Below are 14,582 nucleotides of genomic sequence, written 5' to 3' on the forward strand. Positions count from 1 at the left end.
AATGTACCATGCTGCTGGTAGCCAGTTGCCCTCACCAGAACTCTGGTGAGTGCATCAGATCGAGTGCCAGGACTTGGACCCATGACGATGTGATAATGATGACCTATCCTGAGGATAGGTCCTCATTATTAATTCCTGGATAATCCCTTTAAAGAAGCACTTCAGGAATCGTATATGCCTATAAAGTGCAGCATAGGTCATTAATAAAGAATAAGATGCATGGATGGCCAACCTGCAGCTCTCCAGCTGTTGCAAAACTTCAACTGCCAGCATGCAAAGACTGTCTATCAGCCTTCAGCAGGGCATGGTGAGAATTGTAGTTTTACAACAACTGGAGAGCCGCAGGTTGGCCATCCCTGAGATAGAGGCTCTTGTGTATGCTTTGTGTATTTGATGTGTAATTTGTGAGTTGTCTGCCATCTTGATTCCATCTTCCCCTCTGATATGGTTTTCTTAATGAATCCTACATTTCTCATCATGGCTGACTTTGTAGAGACAGAAGGAGCAGAGTCTCATCAACTGCTCTGGGAGTTCTGTGAAAAGGCAGCCATAGCAGACCAGTGACCAGTGACATAGACCTTCTGTTCCCTTCCATTTCATGGTCACCATGTTGTCCTATGTTATGCAGCTTTAACCTGTCTGCCCTCTCTGTCCTGTCACCTCTCTCCCCTGTCAGCGCTTACAGGCAGAAGACAGGGAGACCAGTGTGAAGCTATATCTAATAGAATTACACTGGAGAGTCAGCACACGCTGATGGCATAGACAGGCACTGTGAGTCAGGAGGTTTATATAATTGGAGCTATTGACTGTATACACTTACCTGATATATATATATATATATATACAGTGGAGGAAATAATTATTTGACCCCTCACTGATTTTGTAAGTTTGTCCAATGACAAAGAAATGAAAAGTCTCAGAACAGTATCATTTCAATGGTAGGTTTATTGTAACAGTGGCAGATAGCACATCAAAAGGAAAATCGAAAAAATAACTTTAAATAAAAGATAGCAACTGATTTGCATTTCATTGAGTGAAATAAGTATTTGAACCCTCTAACAAAAAAAGACTTAATACTTGGTGGAAAAACCCTTGTTTGCAAGCACAGAGGTCAAACGTTTCTTGTAATTGATGACCAAGTTTGCGCACATTTTAGGAGGAATGTTGGTCCACTCCTCTTGGCAGATCATCTCTAAATCCCTAAGGTTTCGAGGCTGTCTCTGTGCAACTCTGAGCTTGAGCTCCCTCCATAGGTTTTCGATTGGATTAAGGTCCGGAGACTGACTAGGCCACAACATGACCTTAATGTGCTTCTTCTTGAGCCACTCCTTTGTTGCCTTTGCTGTATTTTTTTGGTCATTGTCGTGCTGGAACACCCATCCACGACCCATTTTCAGTTTCCTGGCAGAGGGAAGGAGGTTGTCGCTCAGGATTTCACGATACATGGCTCCGTCCATTTTCCCGTTTATGCGAATAAGTTGTCCTGTGCCCTTAGCAGAAAAACACCCCCAAAGCAAAATGTTTCCACCCCCATGCTTGACGGTGGGGACGGTGTTTTGGGGGTCATAGGCAGCATTTTTCTTCCTCCAAACACAGCGAGTTGAGTTAATGCCAAAGAGCTCTATTTTGGTCTCATCAGACCACAGCACCTTCTCCCAGTCACTCTCTGAATCATTCAGGTGTTCATTGGCAAACTTCAGACGGGCCTGCACATGTGCCTTCCTGAGCAGGGGGACCTTGCGAGCCCTGCAGGATTTTAATCCATTGCGGTGTAATGTGTTTCCAATGGTTTTCTTGGTGACTGTGGTCCCTGCTAATTTGAGGTCATTAACTAACTCCTCCCGTGTAGTTCTAGGATGCTTTTTCACCTTTCTCAGAACCATTGACACCCCACGAGGTGAGATCTTGCGTGGAGCCCCAGAGCGAGGTCGATTGATGGTCATTTTGTGCTCCTTCCATTTTCGAACAATCGCACCAACAGTTGTCACCTTCTCTCCCAGCTTCTTGCTAATGGTTTTGTAGCCCATTCCAGCCTTGTGCAGGTCTACAATTTTGTCTCTGACATCCTTGGACAGCTCTTTGGTCTTTCCCATGTTGGAGAGTTTGGAGTCTGCTTGATTGATTGATTCTGTGGACAGGTGTCTTTTATACAGGTGACTAGTTAAGACAGGTGTCCTTAATGAGGGTGACTAATTGAGTAGAAGTGTCTAACCACTCTGTGGGAGCCAGAACTCTTAATGGTTGGTAGGGGTTCAAATACTTATTTCACTCAATGAAATGCAAATCAGTTGCTATCTTTTATTTAAAGTTATTTTTTCGATTTTCCTTTTGATGTGCTATCTGCCACTGTTACAATAAACCTACCATTGAAATGATACTGTTCTGAGACTTTTCATTTCTTTGTCATTGGACAAACTTACAAAATCAGTGAGGGGTCAAATAATTATTTCCTCCACTGTATATACAGTACAGACCAAAAGTTTGGACACACCTTCTCATTCAAAGAGTTTTCTTTATTTTCATGACTATGAAGGCATCAAAACTATGAATTAACACATGTGGAATTATATACATAACAAACAAGTGTGAAACAACTGAAAATTGTCATATTCTAGGTTCTTCAAAGTAGCCACCTTTTGCTTTGATTACTGCTTTGCACACTCTTGGCATTCTCTTGATGAGCTTCAAGAGGTAGTCACCTGAAATGGTCTTCCAACAGTCTTGAAGGAGTTCCCAGAGATGCTTAGCACTTGTTGGCCCTTTTGCCTTCACTCTGCGGTCCAGCTCACCCCAAACCATCTCGATTGGGTTCAGGTCCGGTGACTGTGGAGGCCAGGTCATCTGGCGCAGCACCCTATCACTCTCCTTCATGGTCAAATAGCCCTTACTTTCAAAGTTTTCCCAATTTTTCGGCTGACTGACTGACCTTCATTTCTTAAAGTAATGATGGCCACTCGTTTTTCTTTACTTAGCTGCTTTTTTTCTTGCCATAATACAAATTCTAACAGTCTATTCAGTAGGACTATCAGCTGTGTATCCACCTGACTTCTCCTCAACGCAACGGATGGTCCCAACCCCATTTATAAGGCAAGAAATCCCACTTATTAAACCTGACAGGGCACACCTGTGAAGTGAAAACCATTTCAGGGGACTACCTCTTGAAGCTCATCAAGAGAATGCCAAGAGTGTGCAAAGCAGTAATCAAAGCAAAAGGTGGCTACTTTGAAGAACCTAGAATATGACATATTTTCAGTTGTTTCACACTTGTTTGTTATGTATATAATTCCACATGTGTTAATTCATAGTTTTGATGCCTTCAGTGTGAATCTACAATTTTCATAGTCATGAAAATAAAGAAAACTCTTTGAATGAGAAGGTGTGTCCAAACTTTTGGTCTGTACTATATATATATATATATATATATATATATATGCACTTCTGGTCTTTTAGATACGGAAGACTTTTAGGGAACACTTTAATAAAGGGATATACAACAGAACATGAAGGGTGAAGAGAGGTTGAAGAGGGGAGAAGCTTGAGAGCTGCCAGGAGGGATTTGATAGGTGGTGATCTCATCCTGTAGTTCACACAGAGATACTGCTGGGAGACTGACTTACACATTATAGTAGCCTCTGGGCTGCTGACCAGACTTGAGATCACATGGCCGGGTTCTCATAATGAAATGGTTCAAAATGTATGAATGCAGCTTACACTGCTAGGATATTGGTGATGACTTAACATTATATGTAAAATAAAAAACCTGGAGTTCTTCTTTAAATATGATCATTATGTTTATAGTTACTTTTAAATGAAAATGAAAAATCACTGATTGATCTTTGCTGTGATCTTGGCCTAGTCTGAGTTTCTACTGATGGATGTAGATAGGTTTTTACGAGACTTTCATGTAGCTGATCAACTTTACCAAAGCTATCTGGTTTTGGTTGGCATCAATCAAGTCATTGTTGTCTCAAAAAAGCGCCGACAGTCATCAATTATCTGAATCGGACTTTACTTTTTGGCGATCTAAAATGTCTATTGTACAGCATATCCATTTTTAGTTTCTTTAGTTTTTTCCATATCTTTGCTATCTTCAGTGGTTCAGTGTTTTTCCACACTGCTCACTCACTCTTACACTTATTCCAGAGTCAGAGTTTTAAATAAAGCTTGTTTTAATATGAAATCTAGGAATAAAGAGTATTATGTTGCTAGGAAAGATTAGTTGGTAAAAGATTTGGATTGCCCAGGGATCAAAAAGGATCAAGATATCTAACTACATAATACTAGTGCAAATCTGTTTCCCTTGAGAGATTAGCAACCAAGGATGTGAAATTATCAAAAGTTAACATTCATAATATATTTTAAGTCATTAAAACAACGTATTAAATAAATGTATAACACCTGTAGAAATATTTTTGATGACACACATTATGAAAAAAAAGAGAGAGAAGTAGACAAAGGAACATAGAAGGAAGCAGGAGAAAGAAGAACAGGAAAACATCAATAAATCTAGAATGTGTCCGTCTAAAGCTGGCCACCAGTCAATCATCTATAGGGCCTCTCGATTATTACCCATTGTCAGATATCTTAGATAAGGATAGGGCAGGTTGGGTTTTCAACTGCCCAAATCTTTTGTTCTCAGGCAGCAGCTTCCCACCCCTCTTCCTACTGAGAACCCATGCTTGCTGGGGTGTGCCATGCAGGTATGTGTATGAAGGGATCTGGAATTATTGCTGTGGGCCAAAAAAGCATTCAGCCGACAGCTATCTTATATGTATGGCCAGACTAAGGGATCAAACTGCAGAAAACAGTGTAGGTATGCCAGAAGGGTTAAAGGCAAGTGAGTCCTTGAATACGATCCAAGGACACAAAATTAAGTGATAATTATCTTTTCACACAGTGAATGTCATTGAACACTGGATATCACTCTGATGTGGAAGAAGGAACTCTTCATTTCCAAAGTCTAGGTATAGCTCTGTGGGCAGCATGTAGAAAAATCTGAAAAAGCCTTCCTTCTGTTTAGATATAGAGTCTTAGAATATAGAGAAAAAGGCATGTCAACGCACTCTTCACTTACTTTTAGTCTGCTTCCAAAACATATATGCAAGTCGGTACCCAACTCATCTACACATTTTCAGTAAGAAGCCAAGCACTGAGGGTAAAGCTCATGTTTGTTTAGCTCAGACCTCAAGCACCTAATGCATTTGGAGGAATTCCTAAAGGTCAGATATTACATGCAGGTAAGTGGGACTTCGCAAAATCTTATCTCTATATATGCATGTTCTATTCTTGAATTTTTGGATATTTTCTCTAAACAAGTTTCCCTTAAGTTTGTACCAAGATAAAGCAACTAAATAAGCAAAATCTGGTCCAGAAAGGCTTTACTTCTCAAAGTGAAAGGGTTGACCAAAATCGCAATCAAGGAACTTTTATTTTCAGAAATGCTTACTCTTGTTCATGGATTGTGGTTGGTAGGGATGAGCGAATCGACTTCAGATGAAACACCCGAAGTCGATTCGCATAAAACTTCGTTCTAATACTGTACGGAGCAGGAGCTACGTACAGTATTCGAATGTATTGGCTACGATGAGCCGAAGTTATTACTTTGTGAAGTCTCGCGAGACTTTGCGCAATAACTTCATATTTCATCAGAGTCCATACATTCTTATACTGTACGGAGCAACTGCTCCGTACAGTATTAGAACAAAGTTTTATCTGAATCGACTTTGGATGTGGTTGGTATTGCCAGCTCTGTTCATGGAGATGAATGTGCAGCAACCCATCAGGAAAGCGCATGGCAGGGAGTGGTGATTGTGGCCCTGAGAGGGGTAGTAGTGCTCACAGTTCACATTGGCCATCCTTTCTCCTGGAGAGTCCTGGGGCTGTGCAGAGAATAGAGGGTGCACCTTGCGGCACTCCCTGGTATTGAGGCTATTGATAGTTAGTGTGCCCTTGTTGTTTGGTGGGTGTTTGGCTGCGTGCATGGCAGGAGTGCAGCGCTGGCAGAGTATGGAGGCAATGATCAGGCCATTGGCTCTAATGAATAATTTCTCTTTACTCAATTGATGGTGAGTGCAGTATTACAAGTAGCAGCAAAGTTCAGAGGTATTTCACAAGACCGTTATATTCTTAATGGCAGTGAATACACAACAACGACGGAGGTTGTAGTATTACCAGTCTCTCTCTCTTATTACAGTCTTTTCAAGTAACCAAAGGAGTACTATACTGGTCCTGGTAACTCACCTTCTGCAGTTTCTGAACTAAGGGGTGCAGATTATAACTTGGATAGCCAGCCCAGATCCCAGTGTGGTAGGTCCTGAGCTAGATTTCCCTCCCACAGCAGTGAAGTCACGTGCCATAAACAGTCTGTACCTCACTGATGTTATCTTGTATGGCCTTGCAGTTTCTAGACATTCTCAAGATGTATGTTCTCCTTCTCTCTGGAGTACTGTAATGTAGGAGGAGTTGTTTTTTAGCAGTTGAAGTCTCAGACACAGCAGTTCTCTGGAACTTGAGGCCTTGCCCGCAGAGCTTTCTCACACACGTCTTTCCTCCTTCTCTGAAAACTGTAGACTCTCTCCCCCTAACTAATTTGGGGGCAGACCTGAGTCCATCACACTAGCAATCCAATGGGTAAACAAGGTTTTAACTTCTTAGTTGCCTGTACACTTACCATTGGGCTTACATAAAGTAGGTGATATAAACATTTTTAACCATAAATTACAACACTACGAAACATACTTGGCAATAATTAACCATTTGCAGTGCCCCGGTGTACTGCAGTCGGGTACTGTCAGTGGAGATTAGCTGCATGAGGAAAACAAAAACAAAGAGCCTTGATTCTATTTCTAGATATCCTCTTCAAAATACAGAGAAAGTGACAATCATCTTTAGACAGTTATCTTTACACATTACACAAATGTCTGTCACAAAATTACTTGTCCTGGTTCCAGAGGTGATATCTCCAGCTTTGGCGTGACCGCTCCAGGAGAGAATCACTGCAAAGCCACGCCCCCTGGTAATGCATAGCATCACTAGCAACAGGATGCAATGCTCTGTTTCTCTCCACAATGGGCATGTGCTGGAGGAAAACTAGTAGTGCTTTATTATTCAGCTGTTCCTGTGTGCTGTGTCTAACTAAGGGCTCATGCACACGGCCATTGCCCGGCCATGCCTGTATTGCGTCCCGCAAACAGCAGGTACGCAATACACGGGCACCGGCCACGTGCACCCCGCATCAGGGATGTGGACCCATTCAGATGTTATAATTTTTTGTGGTGCGGATAGATCAAGGACCCATTCAAGTTAATTGGGTTTGAATCCGTCTGCGGAATCCACACAGATGTTGTCCATGCATTGGGAACTGCATTGGGTCCCCAAAGAACGGAACAGCCGATCAACAGCCATGTGTATGAACCCTAATGGAGCACCGAGTCATTGACCTATAAGTTCTGATTCTGGGACTCAGTGCTCTATTTAAGCCCCTTCTTGGCCATACACCTTTGCCAGTGATACCTTCATACTGCCTAGTTGTGCTACTGGTCCTGGTTCTCTGTGTATTTGTGAATTGCTATTATTGTTATTGACCTTGGATTGCATTTGACCACTCTCTGTCTCGTGTTTTGGTACTGTGCTTCCCGTCTGGTTCTGACTTTGGCTTGGCTTTGTGACTATCCATTGTCTTGCGATTTTGTACTGTTTTGTCCGGTTCTGACCCATTCCCCTACGATGCCGTCTCTGTCTTGTTCTGCCTCTGTATGTGTCTGTCTTGCACTGTACCAGAATAGGGAACACTGACTAGTTGCGAACTTGCCGTCTAGGGCTTGCACTGCAGGTAGACAGGGAAAGTGGGCGGGGTTCTAGTTAGGGCTCACTGTCCATGTGTTTCTGCCTACTGTAGTAACAATATCTTTACACATTACTTTTGTTTTTAAGCCTTTGAAGTGCCAAAATGGGAAAACCAAACAGTAAGCTCGCTCCAGAGATGCTTCAGGACTTAGTTCAAAGCACAGAATTCACAGAGCAAGAACTGAAGCATTGGTATAAAGGATTCCTGAAGGATTGTCCATCTGGCATCCTTAACCTACAAGAATTCCAGCAGCTCTACATTAAGGTATTTATGACAATGAAAATTGCTACCACACATTTTCATTCCATGTTTTTTTTACTTCATTGTAGGAAAGAAAGGAAGATGATGAAGGAACATATGGTGTTAAATCATGTTAAACAAACCAGAATATGTATATATTTTAGATTTTTCAAAGTAGACCCCTTTTGTTTTGATGACAGCTTTGCACACTCCTGGCATTCTATCAATCAGCTTTATGAAGTAGTCACATGGAATGTTTTTTTAATTAACAGGTATGCTTTGTCAGGAGTTAATTTCTCTCATAATGTGTTTGAAACCATCAGTTGTGTTGTGCAGAGGTAGGATTCTACACCTGCTGCAATCCACATTATGACAAGAACCACTAAACTAAGTAAAGAGCAACGAGAACTTTGAAGATATCCTCAAGTGCTAGTCATGAATATCATCAAAAACTATGATGAAACTGGCTCTCAAGAGGACCACCCCAGGAAAGGAAGACCAATAGATACTTCTGCTTCAGAGGTTAAGTTCATTAGAGTTACCAGCCACAGAAACTGCAAATTAACAGCACATCAAATTAGAGCCTACATAAATACTTTACAGAGATCAAGTACCAGACCCATCTCAACATCAATTGTTCAGAGGAGACTGCAAGATTCAGGCCTTTTTTGGTCAAATTTCTGAGAAACACAAGCAATGGACATTAGACCTGTGGAAATCTGTTTTTGGTCTGTGGTATACGGTTCTGATGGGACAATATTTTGCGCTATGGTATTGCTGACACTGCCTACTTGTGGTGCCCCGTCTTCTGTCAATTTGGACCCGCCTATAACATGAGGACACATTTAGTATTTTTTTTTCCAGGTCCACTTTAAATTTCCAGTCCAACCCTGAAGGTCAGGCAATATATGTAGGCATATAACAGTCTGACGTCATGGCAGGAGAAGTTTGTGCATAACCGGGAGACTTGTCCGAGGTCAGGGCAGTCAATACGAGAAACAGGCTAAAGTCAAGAAAGGCAACGGAGATTCAGAGTCAGTAACACAGATAGAAGTACGGTACACAGCCAGGTCAGAATAGTCTTATTCACTGGTATCTAACCTTCACTGGTAACTAGGAAACCTAAAGCTCAGGCACCCTCCCCTAGGGGAAGGTGCCTTAAATAACGAGAGAAAGACAAACTTAGGCTGGGGAAAAGTTTGTACATGCACACGCTGGCCCTTTAAGAGCACAGAGCAAGCATGTGTGCACCCTATGGAATAGGTCTGGAGGCCTTCTCACTGGAGTACAGCTGGAGACAGAGGACAAGAGGGACTAGACCACCGGGTCAACTGGAAGGTCAACTGGGTGAATAGTATAGAGCCTGTACCCGCAAGGGGGAGCAGGGCGGCAGAGAGCACATGACACCAGCACGACAGGCAGGGGCGTTGCTAGGGTCTGAAAACATCCGGTGCACAAGCCCACTGTACCACGCCCCCGTGAAGCCATGGCTACACCCCATGACGCCACGCCCCCATCGCCACGGGGGGGAGGCCTTTCACAGTAGTTATTAACCCCTTTTATAAGTCCCCCCCTTCACAGTGGTTATTAACCCATTTCAGCAATCCCCCTTCAGTGAATGGGGGACTGCTGAAAGGGGTTAATAACTACTGTGAAGGGCCTAGCCATCTGGGCAACCACACAGATCATCTCCCCACCCCCCTTGTACTTGTTCCACTGATCCGCTACTTGCGGGCTGTGTGGGCATGAGTTCAGTCACTTCGGTGTGCAATCCCGTCCTGCGGCGCGTGATCCCGCGAGACCCATGGCCTACAGTGGCGGGTCTAGTGGTATCACGCATCGCAGAACGGGATTGCACACCAAAGTGACTGAACTCATGGCCACACAGCCCACAAGTAGCGGATCAGTGGAACAAGTACAAAGGGGGTGGGGAGATGATCTGTGTGGTTGCCCAGATGGCTAGGCCCTTCACAGTAGTTGTGACTGAACTCATGCCCGTGCAGCCCTCAAGTAGCGGAACAAGTACAAGGGGGGTGGGGAATAGCCAAATTTAGAAAAAAAATATGCTACCAGGCCAGCATAACATTCGGGGCACTGGGCAAAACATCCGGGGCTCAAGCCCCGAATGTTTTGACCTAATGACGCCCCTGGCGACAGGAGAGTCCTTTGAAGAATCTAAAATAAAAAACATTCTGATTTAACACTTTTTTGTTTACTACTTAGTTCCATATGTTTTTTCTCACCGTTTTTATGTCAATATGAATCTACAATTTGAAAAAACATGGAATGAAAAGGTGTATCCAAATTTTTAAATGGTACTGTATATATATTAACATGTGTTTGCTTTTACAGTTTTTCCCATATGGTGATGCCTCCAAATTTGCTCAGCATGCCTTTCGTACATTTGACAAAAATGGAGATGGTACTATTGATTTCCGGGAATTCATCTGTGCTCTGAGTGTCACATCACGTGGGAGTTTTGAGCAGAAGCTAAACTGGGCATTTGAGATGTATGATTTAGATGGAGATGGGAAGATCACAAGACTGGAAATGCTGGAGATTATTGAGGTATGAAACATAACATAAAAGTAAGGATTATGATAAGGCATAATGATACGACTGGAAAAGATATGTGTAAATGCATGAGGGGAGTTTTTCAACCTATCTATAGTACACATCCAAGATAAACATGCCTTTATGAAATCATAGAGACATTAATAAGAAATAACACCATATAAATGAGAACAGACTTTCCAGTATCAAGACAAATATCTCTACCTTAAATAAGCACTATATGTAAATTAATAGAGTAAATTTAATCTACAGTTACAGCAATATAAACAATATTTTATGCAGATCTGTTGCCTAAAGCTTCTGGACCTTGATGGTAAACCTCTACGTGGGAGCCTACAACCATCAAATGCCATTTTAGCACTTCATATAAGGCAGTGGGGCCTTTGTGGAGCTGTCAAGCAATGGGATCCAAATATGACTGCAATATCTGTACTCTATATAGCGACACAACTGATTTTCTGATTCTCTAATAAATAAAACTCAATTATAGTCACAAAGCCAAGAACTGTTTGGTTATTGCCATCATTGCCTCAGATGGCATTGGGGCTCCTCTCTTTATTTAAAGGGGTTTTACGTTAATAATAACTTTTTATCTAATGCTTGCAGCCTGCTTTCTGAAACTGAAAATTTATATTTGCCTGCTCCTCACTGCTCTGGTTCTCCACGTTGCCTCTGCTGTGTCCATGTTCCTGTCTCTGGAGTGTTTACATCCAGCGCTGCATGGACATGGTCACATCCTCTGCTGCAGCCAATAATTGGCCTAAGCGGTGATGTGGCTACAAGAGACTTATCACCACTGAAGCCAGACATTGACTTCAGCAGAGTATGTGACCATGCCCATGCAGCACTGGATGTAAACACTCTGGGGACCAGATCATGGACACAGTGGAGACAGCACGGTGGACCAGAGTGGTGGGATGCAGGTAAGTAAGAGGCAGGCTGTGGGGATTAAAATAAAAAGTAATTATTACTTGAAAACCCTTTATTTAGGAGGTTCCAAAAGAGATCAGTAAATATGATGGCGTCATGGCTATGGCTTGTTCAGAGTCTCTGTATAACACTGGATATGCTAATTTATATTATGGACATACAGTATGAACTTCATACAAAAGCTGTACTGTAGTAATCAGATGCAGAGAAAACCCAATGCAGCAGAATGCATTGTGGTGTAAGATTTCATATGCAGACCTTGGATTCAAAGGAAATCAAAGTATTTTTTAAATTACACAATATTTATATGTAGATTACATCTAAACCAAATAAACTTCTAAATAATGTAGCATAGTAAATTTCTCAAATCCTGCACTCCAGAATTCTGTCACCAAAAAGTCACAAAATAGGGGCTTTGCAACTTTTTTGGGATTACTCGTGCAAAAAGTTTGCGACTTTTTGCATTTTGACACCACCCACTCCAGTTTTGAAAAGTTGGTGGGAAAGGGGAAGTGGTTAGCTATGTTAATGAGTTTCACACTGGATTTCTGGGAAGAAAGGGATGCAAATCAGCTCTTAACAAGCTCTGCCTAAAAGGAAAAAAAAACAAGTCAAAAAAGTCACAAGCTTTCTTCAGTAGGGGGTGGTTTGCAAAAAAAGGGGAGTAGCATTTCTACGGTCACCTATTTGGTTTAAGATGCACATGATTTATCAAGTCACATGCAGTGTTTGATAAATTTGGCACAAAAGAGGAGATTTATCAACACTGGTGTTTTAAGACCTGTTTTTATATCCCCTGCAACACTGGAGAAGACAAATAAATCGTCATAAATTAGGTGCATCCTCTGGCAGTTTGTGTGCCTAGAATGAAATCTACACTAGCTCATATCTGGAGTACACTTTAGGCATCGTTTACGCTAGAAAACTGACATAAATGATAATAAACCGCAGGGCCGTCCATGCCACTCCCAAATTTTTGTAAGGGGATTATACATCTCCCCAAAGTATGGCAACTAAGAATCAAGCAGAACTAACTAACCTTCATGATAAATTACAACCAATTTCTGTTAGTTTAAAAAAAAAAAAACACAACATAGGTATAGGCAGCTTCTGTATGGAAGCAACATCGGATGACCTAATAAGCTTCTATGTATACATGCATGAGTATGCCTACCACTTAATTGATTTATTGTAAATTTATTTTCAGGCATTAAGGGGGTCCTATTCACACATCATGATGTGTGAAGGTTTTTTTTACTGCTGAGAATAAATATTTGGCAAAATTTTAGATTTGAACGTGTGATGTCATCATTATGGGTGCAGCTTGCGCTCATGAAACTGATTGGGTGGGTTATTACAGTTTCACTGTTAAATAGCTGTATGGCACATTAGGTAGCTATGCCTGAAAAAGAACGCTGTGTGGGTCGAAACATTAAAAATTTGCACGTAGGAAGCTTTTCGCTATTGCTGGATGCTGTCATCCCTTCTGTTCATATAGCCTTACACATGGCAGTCATCCCTGCTCCATGATTTTAAATTTTTTGTTTCAATTATATGTAAGCTCAACCTCCCATATAGTAGCTTTGTTACTTTCTCACTCTGTGTCTGTGTAAGAGCAGAATCTCATTTAGCAGTTAGTTTAAAACAATGAGAAAAGCTAATAGCTGATGAAAGGAGAATGGATCTTCTTTTGTGGGTATTCCCAAATGGGCATTTTTGGCAGGGCATTTTGTTCCTGCTATAAATAGTTGCAGTGTTGCAGAATTGAACTTTCGATCTATATACATTTTAGAGAATAATCATCTAATATATTACAGGCTGTTAAATGTTATCTTTTCTCTCTCCCCATTCAACCCTTAGGCCATTTATAAAATGGTCGGCACCGTAATTATGATGCGCATGAATCAGGATGGCCTGACTCCACAACAGAGAGTTGACAAAATCTTCACAAAGATGGACAAGGACAGAGATGATCAAATCACCCTGGAAGAGTTTAAAGAGGCAGCAAAAAGTGACCCCTCCATAGTGCTTCTCTTGCAGTGTGATATGCAAAAATAGCCTCATCCGTTTTCACGGCTCAGTTGAGCACCCTGCATGCACCTCACTACCTTTCCCCTCCCACAGTCTCCTGGGACTTTCTTCCTATTCAGTACCAGAACATCTTACACAGTCCTGATCTCATGAAAGAGGGAGGTGGAGAACCAACTTCTCTACAAATGGTGATATGAGACTGACTGGCAAGTATAACACACATGTACAGAAAGTTACACACAAAGCTACGCAATTTCATTGTGTACAGAATTTCAGCTCTCATAACGTTGCTGGACTTAAAGTATAGATATTAACAAAGTAAAACATGTATGAACCCGCCTGTGTTTGCCAACGCCTAAAGTAACAAGAACTCTGTCTAGTTCTTCACAGTAGAAATGTTTATATGGTGTGTGTATATATATTGTTTGATAAGTCATGGATGAATTCATGTAACTTGTGTGGCACTTATATTAAAGCAATGCCCAATATACATTTGTCAGCTGCTATAAGCTAAGCACACGGCTAGAAAAAGTCATTTCGTATTGCATTCCATCCATCAGAGTATAGTGTTGGGTTATATTTGGTGAACCTACATAAATATCTGAGAATTGCCTAAAGGATATCTGTACATTTGCTACCATTTTTATTGTTCTATGCATCTAAAATATAAACAATAGCAACATTACAAGTAGTCTTTATTAAAAAATATCATATCTAATTTTGGGTTTACAGCTCCTATACAGACTAATTTTGGGTTTACAGCTCCTATGCAGACTAATAAATCGACATGGTTACACACTTTAAACAAACCCTGTGTAGTCTGTTAGTGTAGTGATGTGTTTTTCCCTTCCATCTGCCCTTCTCCCCTCTTATACTATACAGTATGTTGGGAAGCACAAAGGCTGATGAAGTGGAACTCTTAACTAGTGAGGAGCGGCATAGGCAATATTCTTTTTTGCAA

The 14,582-nt window shown here is 41.5% G+C and overlaps 1 protein-coding gene across 2 annotated transcripts; it reads left to right on the forward strand.

The window, feature by feature from the left end:
* The first annotated feature begins 7,948 nt into the window (after positions 1 to 7,948).
* Positions 7,949 to 13,689, forward strand: HPCAL4 (hippocalcin like 4). Of its 2 annotated transcripts, XM_040421933.1 has the most exons (3): positions 7,949 to 8,110; positions 10,439 to 10,654; positions 13,451 to 13,689. In XM_040421933.1, the coding sequence occupies exons 1-3, from the start codon at positions 7,949 to 7,951 to the stop codon at positions 13,646 to 13,648; spliced, it is 576 nt and encodes a 191-aa protein (XP_040277867.1). In that variant the 3' UTR covers positions 13,649 to 13,689. The 2 variants fall into 2 exon arrangements, with proteins under 2 accessions (XP_040277867.1, XP_040277868.1); XM_040421934.1 differs by lacking the exon at positions 10,439 to 10,654.
* The last annotated feature ends 893 nt before the right edge of the window (positions 13,690 to 14,582 follow it).

Source organism: Bufo bufo, chromosome 3 (assembly GCF_905171765.1).
Source record: "Bufo bufo chromosome 3, aBufBuf1.1, whole genome shotgun sequence".
Lineage (NCBI taxonomy): Eukaryota > Metazoa > Chordata > Amphibia > Anura > Bufonidae > Bufo > Bufo bufo.

Coding starts and splice junctions, on each gene's coding strand:
- HPCAL4 (XM_040421933.1), top strand. CDS start 7,949: ATGGGAAAACCAAACAGTAAGCTCGCTCCAGAGATGCTTCAGGACTTA. Junction 8,111..10,438: donor TCCAGCAGCTCTACATTAAG/GTATTTATGACA, acceptor TTGCTTTTACAG/TTTTTCCCATATGGTGATGC. Junction 10,655..13,450: donor AAATGCTGGAGATTATTGAG/GTATGAAACATA, acceptor TTCAACCCTTAG/GCCATTTATAAAATGGTCGG.